Consider the following 23889-nt stretch of genomic DNA (forward strand, 5'->3'; position numbering starts at 1 on the left):
ACTCTACATACGTGTCCCTTCAGGATATCTGCATTACTAAAAGTGCAATGAAACGTCCTTCACCAAAATCATGTCTCTTTCAAATTTGAAGGGTTCATTTGCAAAAACAGATTGCTCTGCTTTTACTTTACTAAATTGTATGTCTATATATATATATATATATATATATATATATATATATATATAATTTATTTTTTTTTTGGGGGGGGGGGGCGGGGGGCAACTCCAAAGAATATCAAACATACAGATGTTGGGTTGCTGTGATAAGATGTCTCATTTCTTTTAAAGCTTCATAAATCATGTTTTTTATTGTGCACTCAGGGGAATATCAAGTTGTGTTTGAGTTTGTTTTTGTAAAAGAAGTCCTCATTTATAAATACCAAGTCTAAACCTTTTATTATGTAATAACCTGCATGTCTACCACTATGACTGATGGAACAAGTTTTTATTAGTTGTTGTAGTATTTTACATTTTGTGAATGCCCATTGTTCTTGCTGGTATTCAAGGACTTGGGACCTTGTCTTCTGTAATATTAAAAAAAGAGAACAATAAAAAAGAAAATAGTAATATTTCTTTGGGGTCATTGACTTCCCTCTCAGTAAGAATAGCAGATGAAGGCTATCACATAGCCATTTACTGTTGACTATTTAAAATCAGGATTAATACTCCTTAGCAGTAAAAACTAAGACATCAGCTTTTTTTTTTTCATTTTTTCTGTTTTAGCTACATAAAAATTAAGACATGAAATTCATGAACCAATGAAAGAATTGGTTTTCACAATTGTGGAGTACTGTCTTGGGCAGGGGTTAGTAACTTGCATCTGACTCTTTTGTCCCTCTCCTGTGGCTCCCTGAGGATTATTCTATGGAAATGAATAACATTGTATTTATTTTACTATATTTATTTATTTATTTTTTTTTTTAAATGTCAAGGTATTCCCTTTACCTGTCAGTGGCTTTATTGTTGTGGCTGATCAGTGTATATATTTCTTGTTGTGTGCCAATTAAATGAAAAAGGGACTAACTGAGACACAAAAGTACAAATAGTTACGAAAACAAAAAACCTTTATTGTCCAAAACAGACAATTAAAAGTAGATCAGCCATGACAGTGACATTGCAAGGGAAACCGATGAACATGCAACAGGACAACACAAGCTAATCCACTAAATACAGAGAAAAGTTTCAAAGACAAGATAGAAAAGCTAACTAGCAGACCCAGGTGCAGCTACTTCAATCACCTCCTGTCAGTGATGAGGTATAACAGAAGGCAGTCAAAAAGCAGGACATTTAGATCTTAATACTGATGTAAAATGGTTAAAAAGTAAGAATGTGTGAAAGGCCAAAATAATGAAAAAAAAACACAGCTGAGCAAGCTTACTTTAAAAAAAAAAAAATAAAAAAAAATAAAAAAATCGCACCAATTGACTAATTTCTCTAATTTAATCTAATGTCTGACAGTAACTTAGTCTCTGAGGAAGAAAGGCAAGGATCAAAAACTTGGCAGATGGACTAGGTAAAGTAAAGAGCATCTTTCAATTGATCTGGTCTGGCCTTTTGTATGAATTACTCAGATGGACTCTTGTAAATAGCTTGCTGTGTTGAGTTTGTACACATCCTTATTAACATGTCACTGAGGGCTGAGGCTTGTCAAAATGATCATTCTATAAGAAAATTACAACATTTAAAAAATAGCTGCTGATTTAAGGGTTGTGACATGAGGCGGTGGTACGAGGTCAAGCAGAAACAAAATGTCCACTGGAAATGAATAAAGGTGCATTAAAATAAGGAAAGATATCTCCAGAATTCAGTTTTCTCTTTGTGTCAGTTCTCTGATAAATCTCGAGCAACAAAAGGTGAGCCATAGCAAACAGTTCAGAGGAGGTGGATTCGAACTAGCTATCCTGGGTCTGCTAACAGAGGAAGCTGCTACTCTAACTTTAATACAGTATACATAGAAATAAGCACAGCCGGGCTACATTCAACACAGAAAACACAGGGAAACACCAGAGAAAGACCTCTCATATGAAGTAGACATGTTAATCATGCTGAATTCAAAGGTTCTATCCTGTTTCATTTACGCAAATTTCAAAAAGTGTTAAATATAGGACGGTTTGCAAGCAAGAGGAAACAAGAAATGCTGTTAACATACTGAATCGGCATGTCTTGAATGTTGCCCGGCCAGTGCAAGCTAAAATAATACAATCTAGAAAAAACACACGTGGCTGAGTGTGTGTGTGTGTGTGTGAGTGTATGTGAGAGAGAGAGAGAGAGAGAGAGAAAGTGGAAATGATTTGAAACATATTTTCAATCATCTCCATTAGCAGTAAAACCCAGTTGAGTTTGTTATGGAGCATGTATCACTGAGTGATGGAGCTGACGTCTCATCAGGAAACCTCCACCTGCCAGCCGGAGCGCCACTTTCACCGTCAGCCAAACCGACTCTGTTGGCTGGTGCTGTGCCAACACGGCTGGCAGAGTAGATGAATGTACAAACTACAGCCAGCAAATCAGTGGCATATGGTTGGTCGGTCCCCACACTGCTAGTTCTCTTGTTCAACACCTGTTAATTCACTATGGGACTGATAGAGGGGGTACCTTTATGTCCCCGGGAACCATGTTTGATGATCATCCATCAGAAACGCTTGTTGCAGCAGCTCGATTTATTAAAGCATGCTTGTTTACCTACTCTACAATTTGATGTCATAAACAATAAGGCTAATAATCAAGCAAACACTAACTTTATAAAACTATCAGATTTACAGAAGCATGTAAAAAAATAAACTTTAGCTGGACGGCGGTGCTCATCAGGGAAAACAAACAACATGGAGCAGCCGAGAGCCAGCAGGATTTCATTCCACCTGAGCGTCACCTCAGCTGAGCTCAGTGCTCAACACACCTTCAACCTGTGTTTGGTTAAAGTGAAAACCTGCAGAGTCTCAGCTTAGCACAGTGTTCAGTCTAGTTGGATGATGTGTTTCTGTCTGAATGATTACCAGCTGGTTCCTGACACACTGACAGTCTACAGGGTCTGGGGCATCTCAGCTTTCTCAGGCAGGAGTTCTGGGACTGCCGCTCCCTACTGCTGAGTCTCAACCACCAACGCTAACTGCTGTATGAGAATCATGTTAAGTCATCACCAGAAGTTTTCCAGTGCCTGTGATTCGAGCAGTAGGGCCGCAACTATCGATTATTAGTTGTTTGGTCCATAAAATGTCAGAAAATGGGGGAAACAGTTTCCCAAAACCCACAGTGAAATTTCTCGTTTTGCCCACAATCCAAAGTTATTCATTTAACTGTCAGAGGAGTAAAGAGATGAGAAAATATTTATATGTGAGAAGCTGAAACCAGAGAATAATAATGATTACTAAAACAATAGATTATCAAAATAACTAACAGCTACAACTAACAGAGTAAAGTTGATTCATTGTTGCAGCTCGATCTAGCAGTGTGGAAACTTTCAACCTGCCTAGAAGCTTCTTTTTGCTGCTGTGTGCGCACTGTCCCAGCCAGGCAACCAACCAGCCTCAGTTCCATTAAAAAATATCTCAATAAAATTGCAATACTGGGAGGAAAATTTGGGGAACTGAACTAGCTACAGCTGCCAGTGAGCAAAATAAATCTGTAGACTTACACATGCTTCACTCCTGCTCTAAGTTGTCACTTTTCTTCCAATCTCACTGGCAGGCAATTATTTGGCTTTCTACAAAAACAGTACCAGGGTGGGAGATTAATAGTACTTCTTTGTTCCATGTGAGTGACGGTGTTCAAGACAATAAGAATTAGAAGAGTGCAACATTCTAATATAAATCTTATTATCTAGAGGGCATGTGATTAAGTCCCATGACAGTTTTACATTCAAAGAAAAGCTACAGATTTGCCTCTGTTTGCTAAAATAGAGACTAGTTCTCGACTTTTAATTTGAAAATTTAACAGAAAACAAAGCACAAGCTTTGGGCAGCAGCATCATCCATGGTGGGAATGACTGAAAACTTTCTTTAAACTGTTTCACTGGCTGGCTGGCTGCCACATTGGCTGGTAGGACATGTAAGGCCAAAGCCGACTGCTGGTCTTTTCATGTAGACTGAGACCGCTCTGTGTCAATCTGTTCATGTCAGAGTGAAATGTACAGTCGTCATTTGGCATTCGAGAGTTTCAATTGAGGAACAGCGTTACGTCAGCAATAATGAGAACCCAGGTGGCACAAAGAGAACAGATACTATAGGAGAACAATGGTTTTCTGTCCGTTCCTTCACTCGTCCACAATACCTCGCCTCATTCCATTCCGTTCCAAAAGAAGTTCCCTCCAGTGTATCCTGACAGAGCAAGAAGGGGAAGTTTGTGCTCTTGGAACCGCCACAATTCACCGGCCGCTTTCGCCATCTTATCAGCTGAAACTATTTTTTAAAGAAAGAGGACTTCTGAATGGAGACCGGTGACTGGGAGCAGAGATAAAATTGCCGGCCACAGCCAAACATTCAGCTAGCTTCTCACATGAAGGCATGTGTTTAAGAGGTAGCTTGACATCTTGCCGTGTATTCCTGTATTTCCACCACCAGGCGCCTGTCACCAAATTCAGGAGACAAACACTTTTATAGTCATTTCACTGTATTCGGTTCCAGAATACTAGCAGAACAAAGGCACCAATTCCCATCATGTGACACGGTCATGGTGAGGGAAAAACATTAAAATAAGACCAAGTGTCAACATACCTCTTTAAAAAAATTTGACATTTATAGTCAAGATACAAGTGGGAGCATCTTTTGAGGAAAGGACGCCCATCTCCTTTCAGGGCAGGAAAACAAACTTCTTCTTTTCCCTGTCAGCTACATTGGCAGATCAGCCCCGATGACTTGGGGTTTCCTCCTCTTTCACTGCCAAAGTGGCTGCTAGAAGCAATTACCTGGACAACAGTTCACCAGCATAAAGTTGATGTCTATGGAAGCAGATGAGTCTCAATATTAACAGAAAGAATCACAAATGTATTTTGTGATTTATATATAAATGATTCTCTGCACAAAAATAGTTTTCAATGCACACAAAAATATGTATCAGCATAGATATATGTAAAAAAAAAAAAAAAAAAACAAGGTTCACAAATGTATTTCTGATGCACAAACATTTGTTTTAAATATGTGCAATAGAAAGCCACAATGTATGTATTTGCAATCTTCAAAGAAAATTGAAAATAATTTGAGATATTTTTAAAACAAGAAATACTTGTGCATGTGCATCATAAATACATTTGTGACCTATGTTTTTTAGATGAACAAATTTATTTGTGTGCATTAAATATTTTTGTGGCAAGTGTCACTCATATGGAAATCATTTAAAACATCTGTGAATCAATTAATATTGAGACTCATCTGATTCCATAGATTTCCCGCCCTGCAGTTCCACACATCCTGTTGTTTCCTCTTTGCACCTCCACTTCCTCTGCCGCTCATCTAGTCTTTTTTCTCCTCCTCTTTCTTCTCTTCCTCCTCTGTGGGGTAAGAGTGCCAGGTGAGGCGCTCCTCATAGAACGAGATGACCACCTGGGGACATTTGACATTGGCCTCCTTGGCTGGGACGAGGTCAGCCTCATCTGACTTCTTCCTGTTAATTTTAATTTGAGAGAAAAATAAAGGAGGAGACAAAATGAACAAACAATGTGGTAGAGAGAGACAGGTGACAGAGAGAGAAGAAAGGGAGAACGAAAAAGGAAAAGACATTATATTGAAGAAACAAACAAGGCAGAAGAGGGAGGAAAAGCAAAAGACAGAACAGTGTTAGTCAAAGAGGTCTTTAATTACTTCATCCATCAATAAACAAAAGTGAAGGTTTTAGACATCTTGTTCTCTGCATATGTTCATTTTGTACTGCTGCCGTCTCATTGGATCTGACAGTTTAAACTGACAGTGAAGACCCACCATTTCATGAGGAACATGAGCTCTCCACTGGAGTCTGTCGCTCCAATAATCCTCTCTGGCTGCAGACCTCTCCCAAAACCTCTGGCCTTCTCACCCTGGAAACAGGAAGTACAAGAACAACAAAACACATGACCAAAAAGGAAGAAACAGATATGTGGGAGATAATAAACCACATGTGTGTCTACAACATATATAATTAGTTTATCTAGCTGCTACCAGCTACTGCAACGCAGGTACACTCATGCATCCAAGTGTGCAAGCATCCTCAGACACACAAGCACCTAACCTCCATGGCTTAAGTATAAGGAGTAGGGCAACACAATTAATCAACATTTGAGCAAAGTCACAATATGGCTTTCTGCAATTTTCAAATCACAAGACTGCATTATATTTGTTAAAGGCAAAATGTGTGTCAAAAATCATTTAAATTAATGAGGCAGAGATGTCCTCTCCTACAAATGAGATTCTACTGATTTAAAAAAAACATCTGCAATTGGTACAGATTTCTGCAATAAAAAAAATCACAACATATTCATGTTCTCCAATCAAAACAAGAATAATGATCTAAAAATTATAATTCTAATATTACAAATCCTGTCACAATTGCAATGTTGGTCAAAATAACCGCAATTAGGTATTTTTTCAAAATCGTCAAAAAAGAAATGGTCTAACTCAAGGCTCAGGTCATGAGTTATGAAAGAGGGCATGGCTAAAATGTAGGGGGCGAGGCAAAACTTTACCAATGAAAAATGAACTCAGTCCAGTGATGACTGAATGAATAATAATCCCAAAAGTGGCTAAAACAAACTGTTACTGGGTCATGAAAGGGACTAACTGGAATCATTAGACTTTTAGCTCTGGTGCAACCAGTGACACCTCTCACTAGTTTCTATGAGAAAGCGTTAATGACTCATGAAAAGGGGTGTGGCTAAAGTGTACTGAGTGAGGCATACATCATTAATGATAAAGGTACCTAAGTGCAATGATGCCTCTCACCATCCCGCCATGATTAACAGTTCATACATTTGGTCGTGTTACGTCCATTTAAAAGTAATGTGCTTTTTTGTTACAAGCCACACCCACTGCCACACCCCCTTTTTGCCGTTACCAACCTTTCCACTAAAAGATTGTTAACTCTTTTGTGGTCTGACTAACTTGCTGAAGCAGCCTCTCTCCTGTGCTCACCTCCTCCTTCTTCCTCTTGCTCCCTCGTTCCTCAGTGTCTCCCGAGGCCTCGCTGGTGACTTTCCTCTTGCCCTCCTTCTTTTTCTCTTCCTTCTCTTTGTGTTTCTGCATATACTCAGCGATTAGGTCCGGGCAGTCCAAGTTCTCTTCTGGCTCCCATGTGTTATCCTCGCTGAACAGGTGGGTGCAATTGGCAAATATGAATGGAAGACAGTTTTTTAGTGCCATTTTGTAGAGTATTTGCAGGGCTGTAACATAATGTAAAATTCTAAACTTTCAGCTTTGAGGGAATCAATGCTGATACTTCATGCTGCACATTATAACTAAAACTCTTAACAGTAAAACTAAGGAACAAGAAACAAATGTCTCAGGGCAAAAACCACCAACATGTACATCTCAGTGAAGACAGACTCATACTCACTCTGAGAAGCCCTTCCATTTCAGCAGAAACTCCACTTTTCCTTTCACTACTCGGCGGTCCAACACCTTCTCCACCACATATTCCTCCTCTTCCTCCTCCTCCTCTGCCGCCGCTGCTGCTGCTGCTGCTGGTGGTGGTGGTGGTGCTGCTGCTGCTGCTGCTGCTGGTGCTGCTGGTGCTGCTGCAGCAGCTGGTGCTGGTTCTGCTTCTGGTGCAGGTCCTGCAGGCTGCTCCTCCTCCTCAGGCTTCTTGCCCTTCTTTCCTGCTACAGTCGCCATCTTGAGGTCGGCTGAGGGCACCTCTAGTGGACCCAAGAGGAAACATGCAGAGTAGGGCTGCACAATTAATTGAAATATTATCAAAAGTGCAATATGAATGCAAGTGCAATATCCAAATCACAGAAGCTGTGAAAATATTTGTTTGGTACAAACTAGGCTTTTGCTGGGGTCTGTACTAGAGGTGGGCAATATGTTAAAATTTTCCAAATGATCGTCACCAGCCCCTCCATCGGCGATTCGCAATATCATCGTTCCCCTCTCCCACCTCCTCCCTTCCTCTTGGGTCTCAAGAGGGAGATGTGTGCAAGCAGCGAATTCACTATGTTACACATACTGCGTACATTCACTATATCCAATAGACTAAATAAACAAAGTGTCTACAAATTACATGTTCTCACACTTACTTTTCATTTTAAATGGAGAAATACAACTGCACACCTTCTGAATTCAAGTTTCTCTCTTTTACGGAACTAAGACGACCTTAATTGGCTTGGTAACGCCTCACAAAATCCACTTCATTCAAACTTGACAGAAATATGTGTAAAACTCACAAAACCCATCTTTGTTAGTCTGCCCACTCTTCCAACAACCACCAACTCTGGCTTGGTCAAATTAAATCCTTAATTCAGCACATGAAAAGTGCAAAGACTGTGTACTGTGCTGCTGGATGAGAGCGCGATGTGGAGCAGCAGCTGTCACTCTGCAGACCATTACACTAACAAAATTAAATGAAAAATATTGCCCCAAAAATCAGCCCAAAAAAAGCAACCAGTGATGGATTCAGCCCATCCTTGATAGATTATATATTTGTCTTATCACCCAACCCTACTACCAATCAGACCACTCCCCACACAAATGTCATACATGTAAATCTCAATGTTTTGTTTTATTATTCACTATTCTTTGCATTTATATTTTTCTTTATTTGGTTACAGGTACTTAAAGAGCATATCTGTCATTACTGACATTCAGGATTTCTATACATCTATACCTGGCATATGGTGATTGAAAAAAGGATTAAACAAGCAGGGACAGTGGCGTGTTAAACATACTAGGTTAGTGGCTTGTCATGTAACTGATGGTGGAAAAACTGCCTCTTTATAATGAAACTGTATTTAGTGATCTGCTTAATGTCAGTATCTGTGTTACCATGTAAGAGTAACAATGAAATCTAACTACAACTGTGATTGGTCCCTGCTTGTCATCAGTTTTGTGTTTATGATGGACTGATGGCATAGCAGGAGACTCTGAAAGACAAAACCTCCTAGTCTTCAAAACCATACAAATCCTTTAAAATGACTGCAAAGCAACAATAAATGTATGTTCTGAGTACAATTCGGTCTAAAAAATCATGAAGAAAATAGCAGTTTCCCCTGTTCTAACACTGGGGGCACGTCTGCTCCACTGTCAAACACCACTACACATGAAAGTGACCTAACAAGTGGACGCTCCGTTTGGCAGTGTTATTGGACATGTCCACTTTTGGGTGACCAGAACCAGAGGACAGTGACAGAATTTTATTTTTCTTCTGTGTCGGGTTGCTGGAACTGAAGTGAGCTGCTGGGCTGATTTGGACTGAGAGGTGTGTTTGTAACTGACTGTTAGCGAGGGTGAGGGGAGGGGGAGGCACTGTCATTCATGTGTTAGTTCATGGGTCTTATATGGTGTAGGGGGACCATGGTTCCAGCACGTCAGCCATGTTTCAGGTCCACCCAAAAAATCTTGGAATGCAGAAATCAAGGGGCTAACTCCATGATTCAGTACTACATAATTTTCAGTTCTTAGCAACTATGTTCTAACATGTATAATGTGTTTAGATGAAAAACTCCCTTCTTCCTTTACAAGGAAATTAATTTGTGATCTGTGAAAACTTAATACTCCTCTTGGACTTGCAGAATCCCCATCCAAGCCAGACCAGAAGCCAAAGGGAAGGCATGTTAGGCCTGGCATGAAGAAGCTGAAACCTGAGTATTGTGGAGAGAATGGAGGAGGGGTCACCAGATAAGGAGCTGCACTGTTCAAAGGACTGGCACCGACAGGCACTGTGAGGGCTTTTAACTATTACATCTGGAGAGTGTCTGCTGAGTGGTTACACCCCAGCAGGTAAACTGTAGAGGGCCAAGGTTATACCATCATGTCTGTGCTAGCCTCTGGCAGTCACTGCAGTACTTCAGACAAATCGGCATGCACTACAACATTTGCTACCAGAAATGGAAACTTTAGTGATCTTACATCAGTGTGCTTCAGCTCAAGCACTTACATCATCATGATTTGGTTTGATCCATATCTGTGAAACTAAAAAGTTGTCTTTTATCTAGTTGTAAAAACTCTGTCTGAAAAATTCTACAGCATTCAGTCTGTGTCCTGCTGTTACATGTCCTCACATCATCATGAACACACACACTTGAGCTGCAACAATTAAATTATGAATGGATCATTAAATCAATTGCCAACTATTTTGATAATCAATTAATTGGTTTGAGTGTTTTTTGAAGAAGAAAGGTGCACTGCATATTTTGAGGCATACACAGAGTAGCTAAGTCCAAACACTGAAGCACTGGACTAACACATTGTGGTTTTCATTAGTGCTGACCAATAAATTATATTTTCATTGTCATTGTGATATGAACAAACATTAAGAACACACCCTAAAAGACTGCCTGGAACAAAATGAATTAAAAAAAAAAAATGCATCTCATAAACTCTGAAATTTATTCTTGGATGCCCACGAAAGTTGAAAACAGGAAAGTTAATACTATGGCTGGGCAATATATTGATGTTGTACCGTACTATGAAATAAGACTAGATATCGTGATATTTTCTTTTTGATATTGTTATATAGTGATATGGTAGATGCATTTTCTTTCTGTGGTTTTAAAGGCTACATTATGGTAAAGTGGTGCCAATTTTTCAACTGACCACACCATTCTATTATTTTGCCTTTACCCACTTAGTCATTATATCTACATTAATGATGAAAATAAAAAAATCTCACTGGGTTAATATTTTTTAAAGCACCAGTAGTCATATCTACAATATTGCGGTATGTGGTAAAATATTGTGTTATTTACTAATTTTATCACCTCAGCCACTTCCATCCCTTGAAGTACCTTCATGATCAATAATTACTGATAGACTGATCCCTATCATAATAGGCTTTTCAGCCATATCACCCAGGCCTAGTTTATATTTCTTAATGTTCTTTGTTAATATAAGCTCAACAAAAAACAGCACATGTACTCATTCTTTTAGCCATATGTTTCCTATGGTCTGTGGAAACAGAACAATAGTTGCTGACTTGTTATCTCAGTCCACTACTTAAGCTCCAGCAGCAGTATGACCTAAAATGTATATCACGGTATAATTTGGAGCATGTACAGTAACAGTATAAATCACAGTATATTTGTTTTTATTTAAATTTCATTGACCATTACAGAACTTAAGTCAAAACAGAGTATAGATGCACTAATTGACCTGCCAGAGACTGGAATCATCCAGTTTTCTGCTTGACCGGCCCTGACTGGTGACTGGCCGGTCAGCGTCACATATCCAATTATGTGCTGGTAATATTCACACACATACTCTGCACAATGGTCACACCACACGTGCAGCAGACACACTGACCTAATGTCACATTCACAACAGCGCTGATCAAAGCTGCACACACAGACAAATACTTGCATGAAGTCAGTGTTAGTGACAGACTCCAAAAGCAGGATAAAGAGAAGACAGACAGTGTACAATGAGACAGAACAGATAACCATGTTGCCTAACAGCAGTAAGCTTTATACTTCTTCAGGCTAATGTTAGCCAGCAGCAAACTACTGTTCACAGACTGTCGGTTAAAATCTCACATCCTGTTCTGGCTGAAGAATAAATAACCTGTGTTTTTGTGTCCCCTCAAACATTTTCTCATTTAGACTCCTTTAACTTATCCTTCTGTTTTTCTCACTGCAAAGGTTTACTACAGCAAAGATCTGCTTCCACTACGGCTGGGCAGTATTACAAAATTTTCATATCACGTTTTTTTTAAAAATCATATCGGTTTCACAGTATGACAGTATTTTTTTTTCATGCAACAGTATTCTTACCCACATTTTCTTCTACTGAGAACAGCATTACTGCAGTTGATTGTCTTTAAACAGCCCATTTTACTGTCATAAGGACTGTATCATGTTTTTTCATGTCCAGACACAGATAAAAGCATGACCCCTTCAAAGTATGGTTACCATCACACGGACGACTACAATTAAACGTCCCCACCCACGCTAGTTGGCACCAGAAATACTAGTCATTTAAAATATTTAAAAATGAAATATTTGTCAATATTTCATTCATGCATGATGCCAGTTATCTGTTGCCGCACAGCACTAGTCGGGGCTGCGGCTGTCAGACAGCAGCCCCTCTCACCCAGTGCATATGAACCGACGGCCATGGCAACACCAGATGTTTACATCAGCGAAGTTGGACAGATGAATGTAGACTGTGACAGAATAAGCTGATATATATTCACTCGACTGGAGAAACGTGACCATATTAAGCACAGACACAGACATAAACCTGCAGGCGGAGCTGCTGCTGCTGCTACTACCAGCTGCTAACGTTAGCCACACTGTGTGTCAGGCTGGCAGCTAACGTTAGCTCTGGGTTCTTTACCTGTAGATACTGTGACCCTCTTCGGTCTGAAAAGGTGAAGCGTAAGCGTGTAAGGTTTGTATTGCACAGCGCGAAGTAGCGCGCATTTCAGCGGCATTTAAAGCACGATTTGGCGATTGTAGACTGTGATTAATGTCTTCAAATGGCTCTTAATACACAGTATATTTTTCGGGCAGCGTTTAACATTATAAATTAATAAATTCTGCCTTGTGTTTTCTTAGTGACTATTCTAAATTAAATTTTGCATCTAATCAACAGAGAAATTAGTTGCCAGGAACATCCCTAGTACACACGCTCAAGCAAGCACGCCTGTGGTGTTGGTGTGCAGCAGTGAAATGGGTCCCTGCTGTAACACTTTCCCGTCACGCACGTTCCGGACATTGTTTGGGCTATTCACCGGTATGGCAGTATATGAAAAATTCATATCATAACGAAAATAAAAACCGGTTTTCGGTACGAACCGGTATACCGCCCAGCCCTAGCTTCCACACAAGATAACGTGAAACGGCGTCCCGCGGAATCTCGTGAGATCGCATTTTCTCTAGTACATAATATTAATATAACAGGGTCTGGCTGCAATCTGGAGCCCTTTTGAAGAAAATGTCAAAGTTATTTAATAGTCAGTGTTTTAATATGAACATCCAATTTAGTCTTACAAGAAAGATGCAGAAATGTTTGTGAATGCAATCAACTGTATGTCTAAGAAAGACTGAAAATTGGAATTGGCAGGTCAGACCCTTAAAATAATCTGAATCAGCCAAGAAATTTGGAACAAGTTGGATTTACAAATGTGTGTGTCTGGGCTGATTGTCAGCATTGACTAAAGGCATTCAAGAACTGTAAAATCAGACCAGAATACTCTGTGTGAATACTACTTTACTGTGTGTTCACAGTAATACAGTGCAAGCTAGCTGGGCTATCCAGTTAGCTTATGACTTGGTGAGGCTAATTACTGAAACGAGTCATTACAGACATTACAGACGTACCGCAGATACACTTAACACTAACAATATATATAAGTATGTTATTTATTATGATTAATCAACGTAAACTCATAATCTATATGTTCCCGTCACTTTAGAAATAGCCATTTATAGTAGACTTGCACCGATTAATCAGCAATGCTCGGAATTGGGCCGGTTTTCACGTGACTGGCCTTGACCGTTGACCGGCCGGTCAGCGTCACAAATCCGGTTCTGTGCCCGTCATTGTCACACACATGTTCTGCACGATGGTCACGTCATGCGCGCAGCAGACAAACTGACCGTGACGTCAACACAGCACTGATCACAGCTACACACTCAGACACATGTCTGCTTGAAGATGGTGTCAGAGACAGATTCCAAGAACAGGATAAAGAGAAGACAGACAGTCTACAACGAGACAGAGCAGCTGACAATGTCGCAAAACAGCCGTAAACTCTCTTGCACTTCATGCTAATGCTAGCAAGCTAGCAGCAGACTGCTGTTCACAGAGGGACAGTTAAAATCTCACTTCCTGTTCTGACTGAAGAATAAACAACCTGTGTTGATGTGTCTCCTCAAACATTTTCTCATCCAGACTCCTTTAACTTCTGTGTCTGTTTTTCTCACGGCAAAGTTTTACTTCAAACTGTTGCACCGCGTTAGTCTCCGGTTTGTTTACATCCGCTTCCACAAAAGATCACGTGAAATCGCGTCCTGCGAAATCCCGCGAGATGATCTTGCGAGATCACTTTCACCCAATTCATAATCTTAATATAAAATTATAATAAGGCCTGGTTGTAATCTGGATCATTTTGGAGAAAGTATTAAATGAATATTTAATAGTCAGTGTCTTATTATGAATACATTTACAAGAAAAGTTGCAAAAATGTTTGTGAATGCTGTCAATTACAGTTCTTAGAAAGACTGAAAATCGGAACCGGCCAAAATCGGAATCGGTAGGTCAGACCCCTCAAAAATTGGAAACCGGAATCGGCTAAGAAAGTTGAAATCAATGCAAGTCTAATTTATAGTTACAAACTGTCAGGTCGCCTTACGGAGATCATCATCCTGCGCCATCTACGGCAGCGCAGAGCGGACAAACTGCACTAACAGTGACTCTTGGGAAGCCCATGGCGACCTTACGTAGACGCCGCAGCGTAAACACGGAAGTAGACGGGGAGGATAGACGTGGGTGATTGCTGGCAGACCATTTAGCGTTGTGAACCTTGACTGGCACAGTTTTGACAAATGGAGGATCATACAGACATTGTACCAGAACAAAAAGCAGCGGACAGTGAATCCCTGTCATCCAAGAAGCGGAGACGCAAAGAAAGTAAACGCAAGCATGACAGGAAACGGCAAAAACATGAATCAACATCGGCATAGCGTTTACACGATGGAAATCGCTGATGGAGGACAAACGTTTTCACAATGACGCCGAGGTTGCCTGTTTTCTACTGGACAGGTAATTCATCCTACACACATAATTGTAGTTTGTTGTGAGATAGCTTTCGCTCACCATTTTGTCCGCTGACGGCCACCGCACTCTTGGTGAGAGAGGGGCGGTGTTGGGGTAAATCCTCTTAGTTGCAATCTAAGGTTTGAACGTTAGATGCCACTGGAAATCACACACTTCTCCTTTAAGGTAGGGCAGCAACTAATGATTATTTTCATTGTCGATTAATCTGTCAATTATTTATCAATTAATTGATTAGTTGTTTCCTCTATAAAACGTCAGAAAAAGTGCAAAATTGTCAGTCACTGGATTTCCAAAAGTCCATGATGACGTCCTCACGTCTTGTTTTGCCCACAACCCAAAGATATTCAGGTTCTTGTCATACAGGAGTAAAATATTCACATTTAAGATGGTGAAATAAGAAAAAGAGAAGTTATTTCTTTTCTTAAAAAAAAAAAAAAACAACAAAAACTCAAACCAATGAATCAATTATCAAAATAGTTGATGATTCATTAAATAATCGATTGATGGATTAATCATTGTTGCTCCACTTTAAGGTATTGATTGAAATAACCCAGTAGCATCGAAACTTCTCCAGTCAACACATGCATTCAATCCTTTTGATTGTCAAATCTAGAAAACACAGACTATTTGTATAGTTTTACTTGCAGCCAATCACCACCAGCATTCATAAAGAATCTTCAAAAAAAGGTACTGAATGAAGTGCTCCATTTGTATCTGTATCATGTTAATCGTACTATACTGATACGATGTCGTAATTTTTTAAACGATAATGAGCCCTTGTGACTTTTGCACTGGAACATCAGAACCAACAGAGAATGAGTGGAGACAAAAAGCAGAAACAAATGTGTTATTTCAAATAAGAAACAATTGTTGGGGAAATACTGGCCCCCAGTAAAAACATAATCACCATTATGTTCAATACTGTGCATTTATAACAAACCAAACTGATATAAAATTGGTTCATATCTAGCCAAGCAATGTATAGCCCATTTCGTAGCGAAGTCTGCAGCTCTAAATACATTTTGTATTTGTTTACTTGTGAATCCTGGCCTTCCCCCAGTACGGAAAATGTGCAGACACATAACAGTGACACTGGCTTTGAGTGTATGTTTGGTGAGCACTAACAGGTTGTGTGCCAGAAAGTTCTTAGATAATACAAATAAATAGTTACCATTAGGGCTCGGTAAACATAAGACATACTAGGACAGGACTACTAAGACAGACTAGATGTCATGATAGATTTTGGATAGCATGTTTTGACATAAGTGTTGTCTTTTCCTGGTTTTAAAGGCTGCATTACAGTAAAGTGATGCATTTTCTGAAATTACCAGACTGTTCTAGGTGTGCTGTTATTTGTTTTTACCCACTTTAATCATTGTACTAATGATTGTTAATATTTTTTTAAAAGCACCAATAGTCATCCCTACAATACTGTCGCAATATCGATGTAGAGGTAGTTAGTCAAAAATATTGTGATACTGCATTTGTCCATATTGCCCAGCGATAATACAAAATCATTTTGTCACCATAGCAGCTTCCACCCCTTGGAATACACAACAAACATAATCACCGATACTAACCGATATGAAACTTCACTATTGTGATAGTTTTTCGGCTATATCATCCAGGCCTACTAACTAATGCTTGTGTTCTGAAGTTACTGATGTCAAATGAAGGTGTTCTGCAGTATTTGATTGATTTGCATCGCTGATGAAGATTTTATCCCAAAGTTTTGGCAAAGCATGAGAGCGTTTTTACATTCTAATGTCTATAGATTTTTTTTAAATTTAAACAGTAGTATGGATAAATTTCTTTTTTTTAAACAGAGGGAGGGAGGGATATGAAACTTCACTATTGTGATAGTTTTTCGGCTATATCATCCAGGCCTACTAACTAATGCTTGTGTTCTGAAGTTACTGATGTCAAATGAAGGTGTTCTGCAGTATTTGATTGATTTGCATCGCTGATGAAGATTTTATCCCAAAGTTTTGGCAAAGCATGAGAGCGTTTTTACATTCTAATGTCTATAGATTTTTTTTTAATTTAAACAGAGTAGTATGGATAAATTTCTTTTTTTTAAACAGAGGGAGGATATAATTGTTTTAATGTATCACTTTATATGTGTAGACAAAAAACAAACAAACAAACAAACAAACAAACCAAATCTGGCAGCTATGACAACCACAGTTGAAATGATGCGCTGTGTCTTTTCATTAAGCAGTGTTTGGTGGCTTGGTGGCGAGGAAGAAAAACGCCCTCCTCCATGCCTGCCGAATAACAGTGAGCGTGATTTATAGACTGCATCCACAGAAAACACACACACTGCGGCAGCCGCAACTTTACACACCTGTGGGCAAATTAAGTAACCTCCAGAATTAAAGGGTTGTTCTGTCTATATCATCGGAGTAAACAATACTGCCTTGTGAGCTGTCTGATGAGACGCGTCGAAGCCAGCGCGTGCTGCACACCGTCTTTGCATCATGCATGCACACGCAGAAGCCTCGCGCGCTGCATTTTATAGTCAACGGAAGGCCAAATAAGTTCCGACAATTTCATTTAACTTGTCATGGACGTCATATATTGCAATTCGCCAAATCCTGCAAGGAGCCGAGCCCGGCGGCCTGCCCCCTACAACCAGAGGGCAACATGGCTGGCGTGTTTTCCCCCAGCAGCTAACGTTAGCTAACATGAGCCTTACCTTTACACAGAATGCTTCGGGGCGATTCAGTAGGCTTACAGTAGGCCCGGGTGAAAACACCGAGTTTTGACCGTCTGTTGCACACGAGGAAGGAGCCGCAGACGCGTCAGTGGCGACACAAAACTGCCCTGATTCGGGTGGACTTTACCTCAATGTGCTTTGCTGCTGAATAACACAATAGCCTCAGCGTCGCTAACAACCAGCATCGACCCCGTTCTGCCCGCCAACAGCACCAACGGATGTTACGTCACTGAAAAAGGAAGGTATGCTGGGAGATGAAGTGTGTGCCATTACAAAAGCAACTTCTTCCTCTTTTTTTTTTCTTCTTCTTCTTCTTTCTTCTTCTATATGTATTATTTATGAGTGTTTATTAGCAGTCACACGAGCAGCTAGTACTACTAGAGAAGGTAGATAGAAAGTAGACTAATGTATTTATCATTTTATGACACAAGATTAAAAGTGATAGTTCAGCTAAAAATGAAAATTCAGTCATTATCTACTTACCTTCATGCCGAATGAAGTTTGAGTTTATTATTTTTTTTATCTACAAAACACTGCTGGAGTTTCACAGGAAAACAGAATCTCATATCCTCAGGCTAAATGACACATTAGTAGTCTGATGTACATGCAAAAAATTATAAGGAGGATTGGCTGAATAAATAATGACTCACTGAATAAAAGTAAAAATCAAATGATTTTATATGGAGGAGTGCTGTGGATAAATTAAGCAGCCTCTCACAGCCTGAGAGAAGAAGGAAGTTTCTCTTCAGTCTGGTACAGCAGCAGATACTTCTATATCTCCTTCCAGATGCCGACAGGGCGAACAGGCTGTGGCTGTGCTGTTGTCTTTTAGGATCCTCCGGGCTCTGCACAGGCACCTCAGCATCAAACAGGAAGTTGATCCCAAAAAGCAAGAGGTAAGAAAAAAGATATTCTTCATCTCAAATTTAATATAAGGGCATCCAATTCAAATGACTAATATGTTATGATTTGCAAACATATGGAGCAGCAGTGTACCAAAATAAACAGACAATGTTTTGAAATTATGTTTTGTTATGTTATGTTATGTTTTTAAATGAGGTCATTTTCACTTCATTCCCAAATTGGCAAACAGGCAGTGGTGGGAAGAGTATTGAAAATGTATTCAAGTACAAATACTGTTACATCGCTATAATATTACTTGATAAGTAAAAGTACTGGAAAAATACTTAAGTAAAAGTATAAACACTGAAACAAATTTGGAGTGGCATTTACTTAAAAAAAAGCTCGGTAACAATTTGGGAAATCATTTAGTAAAGTTTACTTACATCTTAAGAATAGTTAAATCTAAAATACTCAAGTAGATTTTACTAGCAACATTTACTTTGACATAAAATGTACTCATTGCAGACTATCTCTGTATATAATTAAAAAAACCCTATAAAAATGCTTTGTATTTCATGGTTATTTTACTAGCTCTACTTTAATTTTTAGAGTAACATTTACATAATATCTGATATGGATTTCTTGCATTTTTAATATGGACTACTTTTTAATTAATAAAATTGTCTTCATATAAGGCTTCTACAAATCATGAAATAACAGATGTATTTTTTAACAGCAGCATGTTTATTATATATTCCCCAACATTGATGCAAGAAGTAATGACTTACAGCAGGGATGTTCAATTACTAATTCAACTGGGTCAGATTTTAAAACGAAGAAATTTAGCTGGGCCAGACATTTTCAGTGGTAAGCAGCAGGTAATGACACATTTTAAACCAACACAAATTAATGTAATGAAAAACAAACAATATTTATTCATTGTTTCACAATTCACATCAAAAAGTGTATAAAAAACAAAAGAGCTGTAACTTAACAGAACCTGAGGTAGCAGCAATTCAACACCCCCCCCCCCCCCCCCCCCAAAAAAAAGTGCAGGGCTATTCAATTACAAATTCAATACAATTTACAATTCATCATTTATCATTTTGTTATTCATCCACGACGGCCAACATGCAGTCTTTCACTGTTTGTGAATGTTGTGTTTTTTCTTGCCAGGATCCAGAAGACACAGAGGAAAGCTGCTGCAGCTCTCTGTTGGGCTGTGCATCACTGCATCATCGTAGTACAGCTCCGGTTGTAAGATGCAACCGAACTCTGCACTTTTGCAGCCCTCTCCTGTGATCCGTCGGGAAAGTTTGTCTGGAGAGTCTGGTGTTTCTCAAGATGGTGCCTCTGAAGATTGTAATCTTTAAATACTGCAATGCACTTGCAAATTAAACACATTGGTTTGACAGCAAAATAAAATATATAAGTATTTGTCAGTCCAGGCAGGGTTAAACCGACGGTTTTCATTATCAATTTTGTGTTTCAGGGTTGAGAAAGAATTGTTTTTAGAGGTTGTATTATAGGACTACTACTTCTAACGTTACCACTAGTACACACACATTTTCACAACAACATTGAGTGCTGCAAGGCTACGCAGAGTGTTGCATTCACGATCTGAACTACTCTTTCTCTGCTTTTCTAATTGGGCCACGGGCTGGACCACTCAGGGATTACTTCTGGGCTGCACGTAGCCGGCGGGCTACCATTTGAATGGGCCTGGAGTAGGGTATCATGCTTGGTTTGTGACATCATAGATGCTAGGCTATAAGCCTCTCCTGTGATGTCATAATGATGTCACTGCTTCAGAAGTTTATGAATAGATCTTGAGAAGATGATATGGACCGAGCTGGAGTTGACCTGGCTCCCTTAGATGGGATGCGTGGCGTGGACCTCCCCCACACGTTCAGAGGTGAACGAGTTCAGTCGCTGGCGATTGCCAGAGTTTCCCGCTCTGACCAGCGTGAGTCAGCGTGCATTAACCGGCCTTGGGAAAGCTGGGCTCAACTCGCTTTGGCCCCTCCTCTGTTGCTGTGAGTTGTAGGACCCCAAGAGACACCCATTCCATCTTCGTAAGTATGTGTGTGTGAGTGTGTGTGTGAGACAACTGAAGTTAGTGAAGATGCTGGTATCATATGAAACTACAAGCCCTGCTCCAAAAAAGTTGGGACACTGTTTAATACGTAAATAAAACCTGAATGCAATGATTTGCAAACTGTTTTGACCTGTATTAACAAGTTTATGGTTTGTGACTTTCATGTATTATAGGTAACCTTTTTTTTTCACAGATAATCCACTAGCATTGTCTGAAAAACCCAGAAGGTTGTTAAAAACAGTTTTGTTTTTAGCCTTGTCAGAATCCTTAAATAAATTAAGACATGATTTACTAAATAAAACAAGGTAAAATGTTTTAAACATTGAAGATACAGTACATGTAATCATTTGTCTCAACAACTTAATGTATCATAAATGCTCATTTTAGTTAATGCCTTAAAATTTGTTGAACTGAATTAAAAAGCCAAGATTATTAGGTTGGAAGAAAGACAAGTTTATTATTATTTTATTATAAAAACACAAATTTTCATAGTCGACTTGGCTGTTTTTCCCCTCAGACTCTCCATCAACTACATCTGTTCTGCCTTCAACATGTTGCTGTTTGACAGAAATAAATTTATTTCAGAGAACAATATATACTTCCATATAAGAAACAGATGCTAATGTAAGCCTGCAACAGTGTCTAAAAGGGCAAGCTGAGAAAGGTAGTAAAACTGAAATTTGGGCGCTCCTTGGGTTAAACAACTAAGTAAGCTGCCAATAAGGCAAGTAAGGCATTTTAGCTAGCAGAAAAAGCATACATCATAAATGTGACTCTTCAGTATCTGCAAATGAAAATCTGGTCACAAAAAGTAGCATACTGTGTCTTGAAAAGCAGCATGTGTGTCAGCAAGATGACCAGCTAGCAAGCTAGACTGATAAACTAGTGCTAATGTTAAAATATTCAGTACTCAAACACTGACTGAAGCTGACAGGCCAACAAGAATATACAAAGTTAATGAAACATATACCATATATTTTTTTTAATCAAATAAGTGACAAAACCACCACAGTCAGTCCTTGTTCAGCTCCTGCTGGTTCAGTTGGTGTAACTTTTGAAAAAAATGTAAGAGGTAAAACATACATATGGATATGAGGATACATAATTACAAACAAACACCAAGAAACATATGGAATAAAAGGTGACATTTTTTCAAGTAAAAGCACTTAAATAATCATTTCCTGTAGAATTTAAACAAACAATCAAGGTAATAACTACAGGGCCAAAAAAAAAATCATTTTTTTTCAGTGAAGTATTCTTCTCAAAAACTACTCGGAGTATTAGCTGCTTTAATCAGTCGTGCCTGGAAGCTGTGATGTTGATGATTCATGCAAGTTCTACCAATCCTCATGAAAACTGCATGGCCTTGCAATTTTTGTCCAATCACTGCATCTTTTCTGAAAATTTCATTTTAGCTTCCCGTGAGTTCCACCAATTACAGAACCTCCCCACACAAATGTCATACTAGGTCTCAATGAACTGACTCGGTGTTTAATCATTTATTATTTTTTGTATTTTTATTTCATTATTTTGTCACAGGCACTGAAAACAAACACAAAGTTAGGCAGTGTTATTGACATCAATGCTCTGTGCATTTTTATATTTTATAATGTTGACAATCTTTCTGTTTCGACTTCGTTTGACCTCCAGAAAGACTTTTGCTTCTTTGAAGAATAGGCCCCAATGAAGCATATTTTGTTAGAATTGTATTAAAAAACCTTTTTGGTTACTTAGAACATTCAGAACAGAATGTGGTTTTACAAACAAGTAAATTTTTTGAATTACACAAAAACAGGCAACTTTTTTTGTTGTAATTTTCACTTTCTCTGGCAATTTGACTGCAAAACCTACCTAAAACATTGCAACATATATCACAATCTTTTTTGAAAAGTGGCTGTGAAAATAGGCATTTTAGACTGAACCCCTCCGAATGACCAAAAGCAGTCATTCAATCAAAGAGGTTTCTGCTTCTACAAATCATCAGCAATTCCTGTGCTCCTCCGGTTGGTGGTCAGTGTCTCCACTACACACCTGAACCTGCTGCAGCGTTTTGTTTTGTCTGTATGTCCTGGATTTCATCAGCCTGTTTGTGATCAAATAGCATCGGTGACTAAAATGCAGATGAAAGTTAGAATATTTATTCAAATTGTACTCAGTGCTCAATTATGATTTTAAAAGTAACTAAGTAGATTACATAGTGAAATGCATACTTAAGTACATACTTGAAAATATACTCATAAAACTACAAGTACCCAAAAACTACTTAAGTACAGTAACTTGAGTATTTGTAATTAGTTACTTCCACCGCTGTAAACAGTTTGCTAATTTGTGACAGCATGTTTCAAGTAAATTGGGACAATGTTAGAAAGCTGTTGAAATGAAGTGCAGCACTATTGTATTCATTTAACCTGATAAAAAGAAGGACCCCACATCTACTTCCACACAGAACCACAGAGATACAGCCCACTGCCCGATTTTAAGTAGACAGAGTGAGGCTTTTAATGATTTATGAATGGATGTCCAATTGATGCTAATCCCTAAATTGTGTGTAACAGTAGGCCTTATAACCTTTAAAACTAGTTTTATAACAGTTGCAGTTTTGCAGTTGCAGTGAAAAAATGCTTCACTGGTTGGAAATTTCGCAGTTTTTTGTCTTTAAATCGATCAGTCCACCAATAAATCGTGCACAACAATGGAAGGAACAGCTGGACAAACTAATAAAACTTGAACATAAAACATAAAACAAGCTGCAACAATCAATCAATTATTAATCGACAATTAAATTAATCTGTAGCTATTTTGATAATTGATTAACCATTTTGAGGCTTTAAAAAAAAAAAAAAAAATCCAAATTCTCTGATTTCAGCTTCTTAAATGTGAATATTTTCTGGTTTCTGTGCTCCTCTCTCTTGTTGAGTTGTGGACAAAACAAGACATTTGAGGATGTCATCTTGGAATTTGACATTTTTCACCATTTTTTCACATATCATGGACCAAACAACTAATTGTGATGAAAATAATTGTTAGTTTTAACTCTAAAAACACTTTATTAGGCAAAACAATTTCACCATATTTTATATTAAGGTAATCCAAAAGTAGCAGAAAGTAATCAAGTTTCAATACTACTTGGATTACATTACTGACTAAATTATTTAATAGGTATTTAGTAGCTATATCAGAATACATTTTTAAAGTAACCCTTACAACCCAGATTAAAGGTAAGTGAAACCATGAAACCAGACATGTTTTTCTAGTAACTTTCCCCCCCTCTCAGTTCAATAACTGAATAATCCCTTGATAGTTAGTTAGCACAGTCTGTGTGGCTTGTCGACACC

General features: G+C 38.7%; 1 protein-coding gene across 2 annotated transcripts; it reads right to left on the reverse strand.

Moving 5' to 3' along the window:
* Positions 1-3618: 3618 nt before the first annotated feature.
* Positions 3619-17878, reverse strand: cbx1a (chromobox homolog 1a (HP1 beta homolog Drosophila)). 2 transcript variants are annotated; one of them, XM_084745014.1, is made up of 5 exons: positions 17741-17878; positions 7516-7816; positions 7095-7266; positions 5910-6004; positions 3619-5595 (listed from the first exon to the last, which is right to left on the reverse strand). In XM_084745014.1, exons 2-5 carry the CDS (start codon positions 7791-7793, stop codon positions 5445-5447), a joined length of 696 nt encoding a protein of 231 aa, XP_084601140.1. In that variant the 5' UTR covers positions 7794-7816; positions 17741-17878; the 3' UTR covers positions 3619-5444. The 2 variants fall into 2 exon arrangements, with proteins under 2 accessions (XP_084601140.1, XP_084601139.1); XM_084745013.1 differs by having other exon boundaries at positions 17593-17831.
* Positions 17879-23889: the final 6011 nt, after the last annotated feature.

Source organism: Lutjanus erythropterus, chromosome 19 (assembly GCF_056507025.1).
Source record: "Lutjanus erythropterus isolate fLutEry1 chromosome 19, fLutEry1.hap2, whole genome shotgun sequence".
NCBI classification, from domain to species: domain Eukaryota; kingdom Metazoa; phylum Chordata; class Actinopteri; order Lutjaniformes; family Lutjanidae; genus Lutjanus; species Lutjanus erythropterus.